Here is a 20162-nt window from a genome sequence, read left to right as displayed (position 1 = left end):
AATTCTTAATGCCAGTGTGAAGAAGAATTCATAATAACTGAAGATTGACATGGTATTAAAATGAGGACAGATGACCTACACAGATGACCTAGCTTTCTGAAACAGCTGACCTCCTGGCCAGAAAGAAGATAAGAAAGGGCTTTACTTTTCCTCCTCAGTGGTCCATGTCTGAATGCTTCAAACTTAGAAAATTAGGAACCGCAAGAAGGAAGTTGCACAGCTATTATTTTGCTCAGATAAATATCTAGTGTTGACTTTAAAGTATTAATGTGAAAACATTAGTTATCTCACACCACCCTCTGCGAACTTTGATATTTACTGAAAGTATTTCACTGCACTGGCTTCCCGGCAGTGCACTGAAATTCGAAGTTTGCCTATAACCACAAATGAAAGCGGGATTTGGAGGTATACCACCATTGCAGGACCATTTCTAAATATATGTGATTGGGCTAACCTAGCATGCTGCTTTTAATTAATGCCATTCTAATCTTATGGATTTCTACTGTTGAGGGGCAAGGTAAGTTGAAAACATGAAAACAGATCTAAATATTTTGTTCTTGTCTCAAATGTGTGTGTTGTGTGTGTGTGTGCATGCATGTGTGTGTGTGTGTGTGTGTGTATGTTTTAAAATGAATAATTATGTAAGAACATTTTGAATAAAGGATCATATTTGAATCTATTTCATCAATATTTTCTAATATGAAATTAAGAAAAAAAATCAAATGAAATGAATCTTCTCTGTTCTCGAAGCTCCAAAGTGTGAATAGCTACCAAATACAACATTTGGGGAAGAATTATATGATGAAAAAGCTGCATGTAATGAAGTTGAAAAGGTCACGTTTCAGTGTAATTCTCCATAAACTCTGCAATGCCACTGACTAGAGAAAGCATCCCCAGAAAAATTGGACACCTTCAAAATGTTTGCATTTTCACAGATTTGTTAATTTAAGATTTAAATATCATTAAATCAGGAACTTCCTTTTTCAATCTAATTATCATCAATAAAGAAAAATCTTTTTTAGTAAAACAGTACAGTATATCCTAATTTTTGTGTGTAATAAACTGGTGAAATGTCCATGAGTTCTTTGCTTTTTCTGAGCTCTTTAGCAAATTTGAAAGTGAAAGGAAATTGTGCATCGTTTTTTATTAAAACTATAAGCCACATCTTAAAATATGTTGAAAGCTGTCTCATCTTATTTCACGCTGAAATAAAAACCATCATATCCGAATAACTGCAAACAAAACCTCTAACAATGCCCAGGACAGCTGATTAGACCATGTGTGGAAGTGGAGTTTCAATCCTGTGTCTTGTTTGATTTCCAGCAGGGCTTTCTTTTGCTATTTTGTTGCTTGCTAAATTTTGCATACAATGGAAGTTCTTTGGGGAAGTTTCTCTTTAGTCCTCACATAAGAGAAAAATAGGAACAGTAAAAATGCTTTACTTTGAAGATGCACCTTCATGGGGTGCCTGGGTGACTCAGTTGGGTAAGCGTCCATCGTTGATCTTGGCTCAGGTCATGATCTCACAGTTCATGGGATCAAGCCCTGAGTCCAGCTCTGCCCTGACAGCATGGCGTCTACTTGGGATTCTCTAGGTCCTGTCTCCCTCTCTGCTCTTCCCCCATGTGCACGCTCTCTCTTTCAAAAATAAATAAACATAAAAAAAGAGATCCACCTTCATAAAAGTTATAAAACCCTATTTCTATGGATTTGAAACTTTAATTTGTTACTACATTTAGCATTGAGATGTACTCACAGGAGAACAGTTAGCTGATGGGGGTAAAAGTACTTTTTCTCCAATAGCAGTCTTAGTTGCTTAGTCTCAACTAAAAATACCAAATTCCCTGTGCACCTGGGTGGCTCAGTTGTCTGACTTAGGCTTAGGTCATGATCTCCTGGTTCATGGGTTCTAGGCCAACATCGGGCTTTCTGCTGTCAGCATGGAGTCCACTTGGGATCCTCTGTCCCCCTTTTCTCTCCCCCCTCTCCTGCTTATGCTCTCTCAAAAATAAACATTACAAATAATAACAAAAAATTTTAAAAATACAAATTCTCTGTTTAGACTATGCAGCAGCCTCTGCATATATATATATATATATATATATATATACACTTGTACATATATATGTATATGTGTATACATGTATATGTACATATATGTACATGAGTGTATATATATATATATATATATATATATATACAGTTTATATATATATAAAACTGTGTGTCTGGTACATATTGTTTTAAACACCTGTTAGATATGACATTAAGAGGGGATTTCTAAATGGGGAAAAAGCAGAGGAAAATAAGTATAAAATGTGAGACTAATATGTAGAATTTTTACAACCCCTAACCCAGAAAAAGATCTTCATCTTCAGTCTAGTCTTCCAGAGAACCTTCAGGGAAGCTCTATCCCAAAGCTGTGTAGATGTTAAATGACCTGTCAGTTTGTATTGCATTTACGTTTAGGTGCCTGTTGAGAAACTGGCCCCAAAGCAAAGGCACCATATCAAGGTAACACTTTTATAAAAACTCTGCATGCTTTCAATAGTGAAATATTTACCGAGCAATATATTATGCTGCAGGCTGCGGTAAAGCTCCAAAGAAAATGAACGCTCCATGCCTGTCTACACCTTCCAGTGTGCTCAGAGGAAAGCAAAACACACAAATAAGTAAACAGAGAGCAAAACTATGTGTGTGTATGTGTGTGTGTGTGTGTGTATATATATATATGCAATATATATATATATGTGATATATGTATGTATATATATAAGGGAGTGTATTTCATAGGAAACATCATAAGCTTTTATCCGAAAGCTTAGACAAGAGATATTATTTCCTACTTTTGGTGACTGGATGAGGGAGGCCTGCCAGAAGAAGTTAACTTTCAGAGCTAGCACATCGCTGTGTGCACAAAGAGTATTTTCTTAATGTAGAATGAGCGTTGAAGGGTAGGTAGAATAGGGACAATTGAAAGATGAAAGTGAAGTCACTCTGGATGGCAAAGTATATGTAGGTAGAAATGCATGGAAATCAAATGCTGTAATTTGAGGGGAGGGCAAAGCAGATCTGAAAAAGAATTCTGGAAGGTACGGATGTCAGTGTTATGGGGCAGGGTCGGGGTGTCTCTTCCTCCATATCTTTTCCCAAACTACCAGAGAATGACAAATGTCAAATTGTAAACCGTCAGATAAGAAACTCCAGGTTTTGCAGGCTAAAGGCCACAGGCATCCCCTGTGTGAAATATCGTGTGACAGGGAAAGTCACCCCTAGATAAATGCCAAAAGGGAATTTCCCAATTAACTGGTTTGGGAGCAGAATTTCTGGAAGTTGTTTCCTTTTTTTGCATAAGGGGAAAACAAAACTGCTTCATCCTCAAGCACCAGGGAAAACCAGAAGACACAGAGACTTCAGGCAGAGATTCCCCCGGGTATCATCAGCGTAGAGAAAGGAATGGACGGATGAGCCCCCAGACCACTAGCACCTTGTGGGGACAGGTCACAACTGCTGTTGACCACCCCCCCTGCCGTGTTCCTAAACCGTGGGGGATTTGCTTCTAGAAGTTACTGCAAAAGAGATTTTATTCCCCCTGACTCCAAAACATAAACTGCATTGACAATGGCCTTTTCAAATACTCTTGTACTCTTAATTAGGGATCATTTTTTGTTCTCAACTAATTAGTACACTGGAAGGCACATAAGGTAAAGGAATTTGAGCTAGAAGAAAGAAAAAAAATCAATGAGATGATTAAAATATGACTTAATGATTCACTGATGTAGGTTAATTCTTCAGTTTTGTTTTATTTTTCCCAGTGGGACATTGTGATTTTCCAAGAATCAACCATGGAATTCTTTATGATGACAAGAAAGATACGCCCTTTTCCTCAGTTCCTGTTGGGAAAACTTTTTATTATTCTTGTGAATATAGTTTTGCGTCTCCTTCAAAATCCTTTTGGAATCGCATAACATGCAGGGAGGAAGGATGGTCGCCAACACCCAGGTGCCTCAGTGAGTAAATGCCCTGATCAGTAGATGTGAATGTGTCATTCAGTCAATAGAGAAGATATTCCGGAAGGGATGTCGGGCTCCTGGGGCTCTTGGCAGACAATCACGGGGATCAGGACTAGAGAAGCCAGCGAAGATAAGAAATGTAGCCCTTTCTTGAAAAGCCTTTTATGAAAACCAAATGAAGAATAAATGTGTGAACTTCCTTATATTACCTAGAAGTGCTTTACACATTTTAATTTTAAAAACTGATGATTTATATGTTTAACTACTAATATGCAGTTCCTAATATTTGGTATCAGCCTGGTCATACTTTTCCTTTAAAACAAGTCTTTCTAGGGGCGCCTGGGTGGCTTAGTTGTTTAAGTGTCCGACTTCAGCTTAGGTCATGATCCCACGGTTCATGGGTTCGAGCCCTGCATCGAGCTCTGTGCTGACAGCTCAGAGCCTGGAGCCTGCTTCGGATTCTGTGTCTCCCTCTCTCTCTGCCCCTCCCCCACTCACATTCTGTCTCTCTCTATCAAAAAAATGAATAAACGTTAAAAAAAGTTTTAAAACAAGTCTTTCTACATACTCATTCTGTTTTGAAACTTACTATTTGCAACAATTTGAAACTTACTATTCCTGCAATGCAAAGATTGCGTAAGTGTAAATATTTTCACTTTTATATTTTCCATAAATCCCTTCTTTTGTTCTTACAATGATATCTTTCAATGAACGTGAAGAGCAGACTCTGGAGAGAATAGATATATTAAGCAAAGAACAATGGGAGGCAGAACATATGAACCAACAAAGGAGACAGTAATGGTCTTTCTCCTTCTATAAGAAACATTTAGGAAAATTGAGAGAGAAATGGGTATATTAAAATCTTGTTTTGTACCTGGAAAAGTGTATAAAAATAAAATATTTTTAAATAAAAACCACAGAACAAAATGAAATGTTAATTTACTTCCAAATATGGAATATATGACTATATTTCATATAGTAAACATCATATATATAGTAGTATGATCTAAATTCTTTTGAAATTTTGTTTTTATATGTGATTTCAGTTTTGAGAGTTTGACATTCTTTCTAAAACATTGCGAAACACAAATTTAGTTTGCTCTTTTTTTTTTTTTTTAACACTTCCACCTTGTACATTAAACAATTTTTGGTCCTTAGGACTGTGTTTCTTTCCTTTTGTGGAAAATGGTCATTCTGCATCTTCAGGACAAACACATTTGGAAGGGGACACTGTACAAATTGTCTGTGACATCGGCTACAGCCTTCCTGGTAATACTGACATCATTACATGTTTGGAAGATGGATGGTCTTCTCCCCCCAAATGCAGTTCCACCAGTAAGTAAAATACTGTCGTTTCACATCCTGACATGTGATGCGATTTTTTAAAAGAAATATATCCAAAGAATAAATAATAAACAAATAAAATAAATATACCTACTGTCAGAAGCTAAATGTAGATTTCACCTTTTGCTTTTATCATTATGCATTTGTTTTTCAGTTCCAACTGTGTCTGATAGATGTACAGATAGCAAAGTTTGCCTGCCTACACAAATCTAATGTATGCAATAAGTAAAATTATTAGACAACACAAACACTTTGAAGTCTGTACCTTTAGGTTAAAGTAACACCCTTTTATTGTTTCCATGAAAATTATCACATTAGTTGAAAATGAACTTAATTTAAAACTCGAGTATTCAGCTGAAAAGAGAGTATTTAAGTGAAAATATGTCCAATACTAGTTAAAAATGTCCTATGACTAAGATAGATTTTTATAGTTATTTTCTGTGTGTATACTAAACTCCTATGCTGAATTCAATAAACTGTCAATTTTCATGTTTAAAATATTTTGCACCTGTAAGCGTTAGGCTTATTTACGAGTGGCTTGGAATTTGGGAAACAATTCCTTTGGAAACTATAATATGATGGGATCTCCCAGATTTGGGTGAACGCTTGTAATTCTTCATCTTTAAGAGTTCCTGGCAATCACTCTTAAGCCAGCTCATGGAATTCTATCCTGTTTGCACAGCTTAGTACACAACCAAAGACTCAAGAACACTCTTAAGAAAACGTCTCTGGCTCTTTCTCATCATAATACGCTCTCTCTCTTCCTCTGCCCTGTAAATTCTAGCCACCATGGTCTCCAAAACTGTGATCTTGCTCTTCCCGCTGGAATCTGTATAGCTTCTCCTTCCCTGCAACACAGTCTGGAAAGTGCTACCAGAAAGGTGAAACAACCACAGATCAAACTTTGGGGTTTGGGTGGTTTTTTGTCCCCCTTTTCTTGATTATCACGGACTTGCACCATCCAGTTTCCAGTTTTTTAGAGAGAGGTTTTATACAGTTTTCTAATGTTTTCCCAGTTGGAGGCTATGCTGACACCAGCTACTCCATCTTATCAGGAAATGAAGTCTTTTTTTTTTTTTTTTTTTAATTTTTTTTTTCAACGTTTATTTTATTTTTGGGACAGAGAGAGACAGAGCATGAACGGGGGAGGGGCAGAGAGAGAGGGAGACACAGAATCGGAAACAGGCTCCAGGCTCTGAGCCATCAGCCCAGAGCCCGATGCGGGGCTCGAACTCACGGACCGCGAAATCGTGACCTGGCTGAAGTCGGACGCTTAACCGACTGCGCCACCCAGGCGCCCCAGGAAATGAAGTTTTCTGATTGGCTTTTTTTTTTTTTTTAATGTGATTCTGCAACTTCAATATTTAAATTCTTCTAGAAAATAGAGTCTTTTTAAAGCGGCTTGAATTACAATACTCACTCGGTTACGTATTGTAAGTTAGGCCACGACCTCTTTCAATTATGAGGGGCTTGCACATGACTAATATTTGCAAAAAAATAACAAAAGAACACATTTATTGACTTCCTACCTGAAGTGTCCAGTGGTTGAACAGGGCTCATAACTTAGAAGGCTTCAGTTATGGTATAAATACTTCATTGTCATCTCATCTCGAGCACCAGCTCTCTTCCTTTTTGTGAGATGATGGCAATCATCAGCCCAGCAATTGTATTTTAGAAGCCTGACAACTCAATTTGACAACTCAACTCAGTAGTAACCCACTCAAGCTGGTTGCTGTGTACATTTTGTGAGACTCCGTTGGCCTTTGAAAAATTCTGTGTATCCAAGGTAGGGTGTTGGATCAAGAACACCGTGGAGAAAGTCAGGGGCAGCTGGGTGGCTCAGTTGGTTAAGCAACTGACTTTGGCTCAGGTCACGATACCACCATTTGTGCTGTCAGCACAGAGCCTGCTTCGGATCCTCTGCTCCCCTCTCCGTCTCCCTCAAAAAATAAATAAACATGAAAAAAAAAAAGAGAGAGAACACCGTGGAGAGTCAACAATGTTTCAGAACAACTGGACTCCAGCATGGGTTCTGAGAAAAATTACCTCTGGGTCCATGAGTAAATGATTACCTATTTGAGCTAAGATTACTGATCTACAAAGTGAGTATGCTGAACTATCCAGGTAACAATGATTAATGATTTTTCTTTAAATCCCTAAATTATTTCCACCGTGGTGGAAGCTCTTATTTTCTACCAACTATGTTAATTTGTTGACAAATATTTAGTGAGGAATGGCTTTTAAAAAGAATTAGAGTAGCAAGGGGAGAAATAAAGAATGGATAATGAAATGGTGGAAAGAAATACAAAAAGATGAAAAAATAGATAAGAGGAATGCAGGAAAAGAATAGAGAAAAATAAATATCTAGAACAAGAGTTCTAAACTTTCTCTGGAGCATGCACACTTTTTGTTTCCCCAAAGAAGCTGTGGAAATGCTGATAAAATCATTAATCATTTCGTAAATCAATCATGATATGCATGTGCATTTACATTTCGTATCCAATGTTACTAACATTGTAAATCATATGCTTTAAAGATATATGGCCTTTACTCTTTTTTTTTTTTTTTTTTAATTTTTTTTTTCAACGTTTATTCATTTTTGGGACAGAGAGAGACAGAGCATGAACGGGGGAGGGGCAGAGAGAGGGAGACAGAATCGGAAACAGGCTCCAGGCCCTGAGCCATCAGCCCAGAGCCTGATGCGGGGCTCGAACTCACGGACCGCGAGATCGTGACCTGGCTGAAGTCGGACGCCCAACCGACTGCGCCACCCAGGCGCCCCTATGGCCTTTACTCTTAATGCTACAGTCTTAAAAGGTTTTGTTTTTGTTTTTGTTTTTTTGTTTGTTTTTGTTTTTTGTTTTTTTTTTGAGAGAGAGAGAGAATGAAAGAAAGAGAGGGAGCGTGCACGCACATGCGAAAGGGGTAGGGGCAGAGGGAGACAGAATCTTAAGCAGGCACCATGCCCAGCACAGAGCCAGATGAGGGGCTTAATCTCACAACTGAGAGATCATAACCTGGGCTGAAATCAAGAGTCGGTTGCTTAACTAACTGTGCCACCCAGGCGCCCTCACTAATATTTTCTTAAATATAGCAAGTAAATTTTCAGGGAAGTCTGTCTTATATCAAACTCCTTTCAAGTACCACCATGATTTTCTTACAGGAGCAAACTGTGATTTTATTTTCCTAGCATAGCAAGGTCTCCACCAGGACAGGTAGTCAATACAAAACAATATTAGCCTGTGTTCCAATATAGGTGTCTGCATACAGTTCCTTAAGTTGCATAAATGATATCCCCTAAAGTTGTATAGATCAAAATATGTACAAAACCTTATTGCAGTCCTGATACAATAAACCATCTATTTATTTATATCTATCTATCTACCTATCATCCATCATCATCATCTATCTACCTCTATTATCTATCTGCCTATTTACATATGTTACCATATACATACATATATATATAATATATAGAGAGACATTGATTTCTCTCTTACAGTGACTTTTATAGGTTCAGGCAAACAAAAATTATTTTATGAATTGTTTCTAATATACATATCAATGTTACCAAGTAGTAAATTCACATTAACAGGATTACATTTAAGATTTTCTATACTTTGTTGCATCCTCTTTTGACTATAATTTATTATATTACTTGATAAAACAAATTGTTGATGCTTGTTTTTATCATCAGATCCCAATACTATGTTTGAACAGTTTTGGCCGTTTTTTGAATTTTAACTGTACATAAATGGCTCAGAAGTATGCTATAAGCTTTAAACATTATGCTTTGATTCTCAGTTATTAAAGATGGAGACAGCACTGTATCTGCTCTACCAGCCACTCATATACTTCTTTTTTATTTTTTGATACACGACTATATTTAATTAAAAAATGTATTTGGGAAAAACCTTTCAAAAATGAATAAGGTCTAAAATTCTGAAGTTCCTGCTATTCTAGTGAAAGTCCTATAGGCTTCAGGGATCAAAATGATTTTTAGCATGGCTACCACACTCTAGGTCAGAGGTCATTTGTGCACATATGTGATAATACACTTATAGGCTACAGTTCAGCTGATAGAGTAAAGGCAAACTTTAAAGCCAATTTATTTAACAGAACTGCCAGAAATTGGTGCTTCAGTGTGTCATGCTATAAGGTTCCTGTGGCTGCTGTAACAAACTGGCACAAACATGATGGCTTAAACAACACAGGTCTGTTTCCTTTCAGTTCTGGAGGCCAAGACATCCAAAATCAGTTTCTCTAGGTTAAATCCAAAGTGTAGGCCGGGCTGATTCCTTCCGGTGCTCTAGCAAGGAAACTGTTTACATACTTTTTCCAGCTGCCAGAGGCCCCTTGGTTTGGGGCCCCTTCCTCCCCCATCAAAGCCAGCAGTTTGGCTCCTTTAAATAGTTTTCTCCCTGTTCCTCTCCTTTTGTGGTCACATAATTTTCTGCCTGACTTCGACTTTTCTTGCATGCCTTTTATAAGGATCACTCTGATCAAATCAGGCACACCTGGATAATCCAGGATAATCTCCCCATCTCCAGATCCTTAACTTGACCACATTGGCAAAAATCCTTTTGCCATGTGAGGTAACATTCACAGGTTCTGCGGATTAGAACGTGGACATCTTTGAGGGGGTATTATTTAGCCCACCACAGTCATTTACAGTAAAAACAAGGAGCATATCGATTCATGGAACACTACTACTGAACAACTAAAGGAATAAACAGTCTGCCTAAAAACCTCTGACCTCACATGAGTTATACATGGACTCCTTTTTGTATTCTCATTGCACTGTTTCCATATCCCAATCCTCTAGAGCCAATTGTTTTACTATTTATTATTTACTATTTGGTTTTCCAGTTACGAATTCAGTGCCATTTTTGGTCTGATGCAAGACCTGGTCTGATACTCCCAAGTTAAATGAATTCTGCCTACTAGTAACCCCAAACCAGTGTGAAACCTAATGCAGGGGTCTGATTTATTGCAAATCACCCATAACACTTTATAGGAAATTATTAGATTACTGAATTGGATTTCTCTTGGGCATGCCAAAACTCTACTGACAAGAATTCTTTGCTCTCGTTTTTTTTTTTTAAAAACAATACATCTATTTATAATTTACCTTATTGTATATAAAACTTAATATACTTTACATTGTTTCCTAGAATGTTTTATTTGAGGATTTATGGCTAATTTATTTTTATTTTATTTTATTTTTTATTTTAGAGGGAGAGAGAGCATGAATGGGGGAGAGAGACAGAGGGAGAAAGACAGAAAATCTTAAGCAGACTCCATGTTCAGTGTGGAGCCCTATGTGGGTCTCGATCCCACAGCCCTGGGATCATGACCTGAGAAATCAACAGTTCGGTGCTCAACCAACTGAGTCACCTAGGTGCCCACAGTTATTTTTAATAAACTAAAAGTGTGGACTGAAAGAATAATTCTAGGTTGTAGTTTCCCTGGCATAACCCTTATTTTTTTTCTCCTAATGGCCATATTTATTAACTTATCATGACAATATTTACTAAACAAACACTGATATTTTCAGTGTGGTTTTTTTCATAAAAATATTTAAAATCAGATATTGTAGTTGACAGTGGTTTTTGTCTGAATCAGAATATGCTTATCCATTTTTATAAAAATTTATTTATTTTTTTGCTTAGAGAAAAAAATATATATTAAAAATTTCTTCATGGTCCCTGGGTGACTCAGTTGGCTACGCATCTGACTTTTGTTCTTGGGTCAGGTCATGATCTCATGGTTCTGGAGTTTGAGCCCCACATTGGGTTCTGTGCTAATGGTGGAGTGCTTGTTTGGGATTCTCTCTCTCCCTCTCCCTCTGCCCCTCCCCGACTCATGCTCTCTCTTTTGCTCTCTTTCTCTCTCTCGCTCTTAAAATAAATAAATAAACTTAGAAAATAAAAACAGATTGGAAGCACCATAGATTTCATGGTATGTAGTGAATATGTCTGGTGTCATTTGCCCACATGCTATCGTAAGTACTTTTTTATCCAGGAAATAGAAGCAATTCTGAATATATTTCTTTTCACTAGACTCTTTTGAAAGATATTTCCTAATGGACAATAATCTAAATTTAAGGTGTCTCCATATAGCTTTAAAAGACCAACATTAAATGTTGATATAATAACAGATCTTTGAAAAGCACTTAGCCCATCCAAAATAAGATTGTTTATATGCCATGTACATTATAATATTTATGACCAAAATTAAAGCTATTTTCAAGGTACCTTGAATTAAAACTGCCTCATAATTCAAAACTAAGCAAACATTACCAAATTTATAGTTGGTTATACATGCTGCAGCCACTTTAGATACTTTATTCCTTGACTTTCATCCTCTTCCGTGTCATTGGATTATTAACTCATAGTTTATAGCCAGAGACTTGGTGTTTTTGTTTATTTTAGAGCAGTTTTGGGTTTCATGACAAAATTGAGGGGGAGGTATAGAGATTTCTCTATACTACTTGTGCCACACATGCAAGATAATCTGTCCCATTTTCAACTTGACAGGCCAGGGTGCTATTGACAATTGACACATCACAATTACCCAAAATCCATAGCTTACATTATAGTTCATTCTTGGTGTTGCACAAAGTCTTTGATTCAAATGCAGCCCAGAATGCCTCAGGTCATGCCAAATCATGCGCCTTTTAAATATGGTTGTACATTTTTTCCCATATGTATTAGTTTTCTACTGCTGCTGTAACAAATTACCATAAACCTAATTACTTAAAACAATACAGACTTATTATCTTACATTTCTGGAGGTGAAAAGTCCTGAAATCAAGATACTGAATCATGTTTCCTTCCGAAAGTCCTAGGAAAGGATCGATCTCTTTGCCTTTTACAGCTTCTAGAAGCCCTTTGCGTTTCTCGGCTCATGGCCCTTCGTCATATCACTTCAACCTCTGCTTCTGTTGTCATATTGCCTACTTTGATTCTGACACCTCTGCTCCCTTTTGTAAGGATCCTTGTGATTACATTGGGTCCACTACCACACAGATAATTCAAAATAAGCTCTCCATCTCAAGTCCTTTAATTTAATCATTTCTGTAAAGTCTGTTTTTCCAAGGAAAGGTAACATATTTGCAGGTTTCAGGGATTAGGACGTGGACATTTTGGGGAGGCCATTATTCTGTCTACAACACTGTGTGATAATTACACTTAAATAAAGCAGCTAGAAAATCCTACATCAGCCAAGATAAATTATTTTCAATAGCTTTTTTTTTTTTTTTTTTTTTGCAATTGGATAAGAAAGGGAATGTAAACAATCAGTAAGTAAAGAACTGTCATGCAAAATTATTGGAATAAAACACAGAGATGCATGGGTACAAATTTTACTAAAGCTGAGTGAGTCACATTCCAGGGGGTTTGTACAAACTGTTATTAAACTATTAAATTGCCGATAACAATGTATAAAACTGGCTAGTTTAAATAGTATTTCTGAGATTTAATTAGAAAATATTTCATCATATTTTTGTGCTTGATTTGAGAGTATTTGTCTTGAATGTCATTTGTATTTTTACATGTGAATTTCAATATCTAATTTTATAAATGAACCACGAATGCAGATTAGAAGAGAAAAATACGCATACATATTCATATATATATCCATTTTTACCTGAACCAGAAGGCATTCATAATGCATTGGTATTTAGAAAGTTATTATAGATGTGGTTTAGAAAGATATTAGAGATGTGGTTGGGTATAATGGAAAGATTCAGAACACCTAGAAGCAACTTAGCCATGTTGCTTAGCCATTTTTTTCAAAAAGTCCATATACTACATACAGCTCCCCATTCATAAAATCAGGAATGTTTTTGTTTTTTAATGTTCCCTCCTACTTAAAATGTACTAGATGTGTCTTCTTTGGGCCATTCCAGTTATTAACTTTTTAAACATATGTATCATTTAATTAAATATGCTGCATTTTAATTTTTATTACTTGAAAGAATGATTTTCATGTGATCTGAGTGTGAAAACTATTCATATGCTATTTTATAGACAAATAATAAAAGTTATTAAAATTATCTTTAATTCAATAAGTGAAATAATTTATAAGTAACTGCTCAAACCGTATTTATTATGGTCCTGAGGAGATTGTCATGCAAAATTTTACTCTGCTGTTCAAAATGTTAATTTCTTAAAAGGGGCTTACACATATTTATTGGGTGTAAATAATTAGCTTATTTTTTGAAGGTAAGAATATAAGCATCTCTGCGTATGAAGTCCCCCTAATCTTATTTTTGTATTGCACATATTAAATTTAATTTCACAATGATTATTTCACACATATTTATTTACTTTTATTTTTTTTTAGATATAGAATGTCTTGTTCCATTTTTAGAAGCTAACATACATGTTTATCCAAAACAAGAAAAATACACACCTGGAGATGTGTTGCAATTTTCCTGCAGACAAGGACTTGTAAGAATTGGACCAGATTCAGTTCAATGCTATCATTTTGGATGGTCACCTAATTTTCCAACATGTAAAGGTCAATATTTATTTTAGAGCTGATGAAACAACTTATAAAATTTTATATTAATGTCTATGTATTTTATCAGATCTTATATCTATAATCTGACAAACTGCAAAAAAATGGCAAAAGTAGTATTTTAATTGAGAAGAAGGAGGGATGCTGGGTCATAGATTAGTTATGTTTCCTTTATCAAGGGGTAATGCTACCTCTGTGCTTTGAAATATGTAATGGAGTTTTATAGATCAAAATATAGTCACTGGGACTGAGAAATGTTAGGGATTTTTCCCCAAACTCAATTTAAAAAAAGAATACTTTAAAAAATATTGTGTGGGCCTTGTTATATTTTATTAAGTAATTAAGAAGTCATCAAATAAACATATGGATTATTCAATATAAAAGAATTATGATTTTTTACTTGCTTCAGATGACATTACTTTTTCAAAAATTTTGATAGTTATTTTATATATTTAAAGATATTAATTAATAAAAACTATAATTGCATATGTATATCATATCACATATTTGACAACTACTTACTTTTATATGATATCCAGATCATTGAACTACTTTAAAATCTTCAAGGGTACAATTAATATCTTGGTTATAATAACCTGCACAATATGGGGGGTAGGCGCAATCAGGATATTTGCATATAGAAAGAAGATAAGATTGCCCTAAAAATTGTTAACTTAAAGAAATGCAGTAAGATGTTTTGTATGTGCTGATCAGTGTTCTTATTTCTTAGGTATTCTGAAGAATTTAGAAGTCAAATCTTACTATGTCTGTCATTTACTTTAAATTACTTCAAAAAAAATTAATTGGGCAAAATGTAACATTCATATATATCTAGGTGGTCGGTATATGTGTTCATTGTGCATCTTTCTTTGTTCAGAATTATTTATAAAAAAGGCATCAATATTTGAGAAAAAGAATAGACTTTACACAATACACTATGTGCACTATAAAAAGCAAACCTGAAGAAAATAGGAATGTAGCATAAATGTAATTTAGTTCTAGGTCAACCAAAATAGTAACTCCACGTTTTGCCAGATTTATAAGACTATTTAAGCATTATTGAAACAATTTCTTTATGATAGCGCAAGTACAGTCATGTGGTCAACCCCCTCAACTCCCCAATGGTAAAACAAAACAGATAAGGAAAGAAGAGTATGAACACGGTGAAATGGTGGAGTATGATTGCGATCCCGCTTTTCTAATGATGGGGCCTAAGAACGTACAGTGCATCGATGGAGAATGGACAAATCTGCCTACTTGTTTTGGTAAATAGATGTAAACACAACAGTTTAAACTTTGCACTTTTCATATATATATATATATTTACATGTATATATTTGAAATATTTTAAAAGTAAGCAGATCTTTTATTACATTTTCTTAGAACACGTGAAAACATGTGGATATGTACCTCACCTCAAGAATGGCTATGCCCAGCCCTCAGTCCCTCCCTATCGACCTGGTGTTTCTGTGGAACTGCACTGCAGAAATGCATATACAATGGTTGGAAATAATGTAATTACTTGTATTGATGGAACGTGGACTGAACTTCCCAAGTGTGTTGGTGAGAATACATTTCTTAAGTTTGTATTTGTTTATAATTTTTTAAGTCAATAAATACAGTCACACCAGCACATGCTGGTGCCCATCAGGTATTAAACAGGATATAAGATACTTACTAAGTTGTTTGCTCCTAATTACTTAAGAAAGTGAATTTGGAAAGATTGTCTTTGACCTATGAACACTGTGAAAAATTACTGAGATGCTAAGAGCTCTGTGAACCAGGAGAGTTTGGGACTTCTGCTTCGGAGTAGCATCAGATTGCTTTTCCTAGGTATCTACTGCTGGATCCTATCTTCACCATGTGATGGAGCTTTGCAAAATGGATTTTCCTTAGCTTCTGGATAAGCCATGTTCTTTTAAATCTCTGTGCCTTTCCTCATTCGTGCCTTTGCTCTCTTCCTGAAATGTCTTTCTCCTCTGTAATCATATGCAAAACTATTCACCTTTAAGAGTCAACTCAAAATTCACTCACCTCTGTAACCTCTCCTGGTTTATTTTCCAGTACCCATATGCTCATGTCAAAATTCTAGTAGAATGATATAGCCTCTCCACTGTGTTGTCTATACATTTATCATTGTCATGTACCTAATAGATACTTGTCTTCCGTTTAGATTATAAAGTGCCAGAATATCAGGGCTCATCTGTATGGACCCAATCTCTAATTCACTGCCTGAGTAATCATTCGCTTAGGTTTGCATAAAGTATTTTATGCAATACTTTATTACTTTATTTGCATAAAGTGTTAAGATTCCTTGTCAGTAACTCATTTCATAATTATTTTTGGTTGTTATCCCACAAGCTCCTCCTCTGGGGCACGGTGCACTTGCTATCAGCTCTCTTTTTTGTCTCACATACCCGCACTCTACCTTCTGTTGGTCTAGACTTTGTCATACACATAGGAAGTCTATATAGACGCTGCTTGACATTTTAATTGAATTAATGTCTCAAAACTTGTCCTCATCTCTCCTCCTCAGCCTAAACGTGTTGTAGTCCCAGAGGGGTTCTAGATGAGAAGGCATAGCCAAGGTACTTTGATTCAATGTTTGGTTAAAGTTGAAAAAAATGGGGAAAAAAAGAATGCTGTAAAACATCTGTGTTACACTAGTCACAATTGATATTTTTGACATTATTTGCTTTAAATATTTTGTAATAGAATAAATCATTGAAATGAAAACATGAAAGAAAAACGCGAGTATCCATTACCCTATCATCCTCCCAAGGGAAATTCAATCAAGCAGAAAGTAGAATTTGTACTTTCCATTCTACTTTTTGATATATATATATATATCTACTTTTTGATATATATATATATATATATATATGTTGGAGGAAATTTTTGTGTTTTTTCCCCTAAGCTTATGCAAAATTATTGTCTACCTGCAAAGTGCTTTTTTCTTCAACATTGTAATTTTACTGTGTTGTAATCTACCTTGAGAACGTACCTTGCTTTATCACTTCATTACCCTATTGGAAATGGAAATTGTTGTTGTTTTTTTTTTTTGTCCTGGTATAAAAGACATGCTTCTGCAAGTGGAATTGTTGGTATTGGATTGTAGATACTTTTGATTTTACAAGGTACTGCTAGATGTATACGGAGACCTTACTCCTCTTGCCCTCACTTGGTATTTTAATATTTTTGAACTGGCACCAAGACGGTGGGTCAAAATCATTTCTCGCATTTAATTTCATCTGTCTGACTGATAGTAATATTGAGTATAAATTCAAGTATTTGTCGGTAGCTAGATTTTCTCTTACGTGCAATGAACATTTTTCTTTAACTTTGTGTTTTCTTTCTCCTTTTAAGATTTGAGTTCTGCATTAAATATTCTCATAATTATATTGCAAACGTTTTAAAGTTTTAAAGTTTTTTTTGCTTTATTTTCTCTATGATGCCTTTTTCATTGGAGGGTTTTGCTTAAACTCAATTGTCAATCTTTCTCTTTTCGATTGTTTGCATGTTTGTGTGTATCTTGTTTAGGAATCCCTCATTTTTTAGGTGCATAAATATATTCCCTTTTATTCTAAGGATTAAAATCTCATTACTAAGATTTATTTTTTTAATTTATTTGTTATATTTATGTTGTATTAGAGTACTTTTGTTTGTGTCGATGTGGAAAACTATGTCAATACTAAGTGAATTGTCTGTTCTATTTTCTACTAATATTTATTTCCCCCATGCCATTTACTAGTACCCTATTTATATCTATTTCTAGATTATCTATTCTGTTCCCTTAACCTGTTTGTCTATTTTTATAGTAATATGGAAAAAATCATTATTATTACAGCAATCTTTTTTACTTATTATAATCATCGCAACTATTCTTTAAAATGCCCGAATTTTTCTGTTTTATTTTATTTTTAATTTTTTTAATGTTTATTTTTGAGAGAGAGAGAAAGAGAGAGAGAGAGAGAGTATGAGCAGGGGAGGGGCAGAGAGAGGGGGAGACATAGAATCCGAAGCAGGCTCCAGGCTGTCAGCACAGAGTCTGATGCGGGGCTCGAACTCACAAACCATAAGATCATGACCTGAGCTAAAGTCAGACGCTCAACTGACTGAGCCACCCAGGCGCCCCTCTATCTGTATTTTAAAACTAAATTCTTTGATAATTCTGGTTCAATTTTGTTTGGGATTACATGAAATTTATAAACTTGGCCAGAATTGCAATTTTATTTATTATTGATTCTTCCTCCCATGAATATAATGCATCAATCTATTTAGTCAGGTCTTATATTAAAATTTATATATAATAATATACATTTCTCATTAAAATTATTTCTAAATAAGCTTTTTCCCTAAGTTCTTTGGGATTCTATTGACAAAATAAATGAGATCTTTTATTAATTTATATATTTGAAGAGTTATACTTTCTATATACAGGATTATATTTTATTTTGTATATTGGTTTTGTTTCCAGCAATCTTGCTAAATTCCCATATTAGTTCTAATAATGAATTTGGATATTTTATTTTTATAAATAACCACAACTTAATCTCTTTTATTTTATTTCTTTAGTTCATGAAACTATCTCTACATGGTCCAGAAACAACCACCAAAATAACAACCATGTAGCCTGAGTTCTATTTATGTCTGGGATATTTGGATTCTCCTCTTAGAGAAAGAGTTGAAGGCAGGACCTAGGAACTAGACCTGATTCTTACTCTTCCTATGCCTCTAAATCTTTTAACTCTATTCCAGATTTTCTGATCAGCTTGTCCATTTTCTTCCGCAGAAGTAGTGAAATCTATTTCAGGTTTTTCTATCAATCCATCAGGCTGTGGGCTGTGCTCTCTCAACTGCGTTCAAGCAGTCTTAGGCTCTCAGCCGTAATGTATAAGTATGTGCAAGTTTTGTCCTGATGCCGTCAGATACTGTTCTCCTTCGTCCTATCTCCAGCAATCTCAAAATATGAAAGCCTTTAATTCTGAGCTTTAACAACTGGCACTCTCTGTTGCTGTTCTTCAAGATTCTAAAGTGGAAAACCCAGACCCACTCTCTTCCCTCATTTCCTAGACTTTTGGATTATCAACTGACCTACCCACTTCTGGTGATGAAAACTGTCGCTCTTGTGCTTCTTTAAGCCTGGCAGACACCTTGGCCACTGGCAATTCATGATGACCTACAGGGAGGGAATGTTTTCCAGCCCCGAGAGACTGGACTCTGTTATAAAAAGGTGTAAATTGTATGTGCTCATGGTCAACAATTATTATATGAGGGAAATACAGATACCCAATCACTAGCATCACATAGGGGAGATTTAGAACATGGATTAAAAAACACTTGGAAGAAAAGCAGTAGCAGAGCAATTCATGTCTCATTATGCCATCCTTGGACACCCTAAGGAAAGATTCCGTGATGAGCTACATATTTATGGACAAAAGGGAAGAATCGTAACAATAAAAACTATGTAGACAAGCATGTGGCCCATTGTGAATGCATGTTCTAAGGCTCAATAGTGTTGTTATCAGGGGGTTCTTCCTGTGAGCATACTCTGAGTTCTTGGGTCAGGGTCTTTACTGAGCTTCTGAAATGTGGGAGTAATTGAACCTCAAGGGAAATCCAGACTTATCTCTCCTAGTACTGTACTTCCCACAGATATGTGGTTATTTAGTGGGAAACAATCAGATACACATATCTTTTCATGGCCTTTAAAAACTAGGCTGAATGAAGTTTCATAAGGACTGTTCTCCAGTCAAAACCCTGGACCAGACTAATCCATCTTGCATTCCCATTTCCTAAGCGACTTTGAGATATTTTTCTGTCATTCAAAATGGAACACAGCTTTGCATTTTCTTTCTCATTTTTTCAACAGCCAGTGTAGCCTACGCAATGAAATTAAGAGTAGTTTTATGTGATATGGCCTAAAGGCATCATACATGATTTCATCATACCACTAATATTTCAGATATTTTACTGAAATAATTGCTAGTTTCTGTTCAATATTCTGCTCATGTATCCATATTTTCCTTTTGAATAGCAACCGACCAACTTAAGAGTTGCAAAATACCAAATTTTTATCGAAGAAAACTGATAAGTCCTTGGATGCCTGAATATAATCATAATGCCAGAATAAATTACAGATGTTTGGGGAAGAGTGCACAGATGCAAATATCCTGCATAAATGGAAACTGGTATCCTGAACCAAACTGCAGAGGTAAGATTTGTTTTAGAGATATTTTTGTAAGAGAAAAAAAAAAAACAGATTTTGTAGGACTTATTT

General features: G+C 35.5%; 1 protein-coding gene across 1 annotated transcript in view; it reads left to right on the top strand.

Moving 5' to 3' along the window:
* Nucleotides 1-351: 351 nt before the first annotated feature.
* CFHR5 (complement factor H related 5) overlaps nucleotides 352-20162 on the top strand; it is a 31755-nt gene continuing 11944 nt past the window's right edge. Inside the window, exons 1-7 of the mRNA XM_045456681.1 lie at nucleotides 352-517; nucleotides 3815-4009; nucleotides 5171-5347; nucleotides 13706-13882; nucleotides 14965-15147; nucleotides 15266-15445; nucleotides 19920-20096. Of these exons, the coding sequence (XP_045312637.1) occupies nucleotides 460-517; nucleotides 3815-4009; nucleotides 5171-5347; nucleotides 13706-13882; nucleotides 14965-15147; nucleotides 15266-15445; nucleotides 19920-20096 (1147 nt within the window). The 5' untranslated portion in view covers nucleotides 352-459. The remainder of the gene's footprint in view (nucleotides 518-3814; nucleotides 4010-5170; nucleotides 5348-13705; nucleotides 13883-14964; nucleotides 15148-15265; nucleotides 15446-19919; nucleotides 20097-20162) is intronic.

This window comes from Leopardus geoffroyi, chromosome C3, assembly GCF_018350155.1.
Source record: "Leopardus geoffroyi isolate Oge1 chromosome C3, O.geoffroyi_Oge1_pat1.0, whole genome shotgun sequence".
Taxonomy (NCBI): domain Eukaryota; kingdom Metazoa; phylum Chordata; class Mammalia; order Carnivora; family Felidae; genus Leopardus; species Leopardus geoffroyi.
Note: the sequence above shows the minus strand (reverse complement) of the source record. Positions and strands in the feature narration are given on the sequence as shown.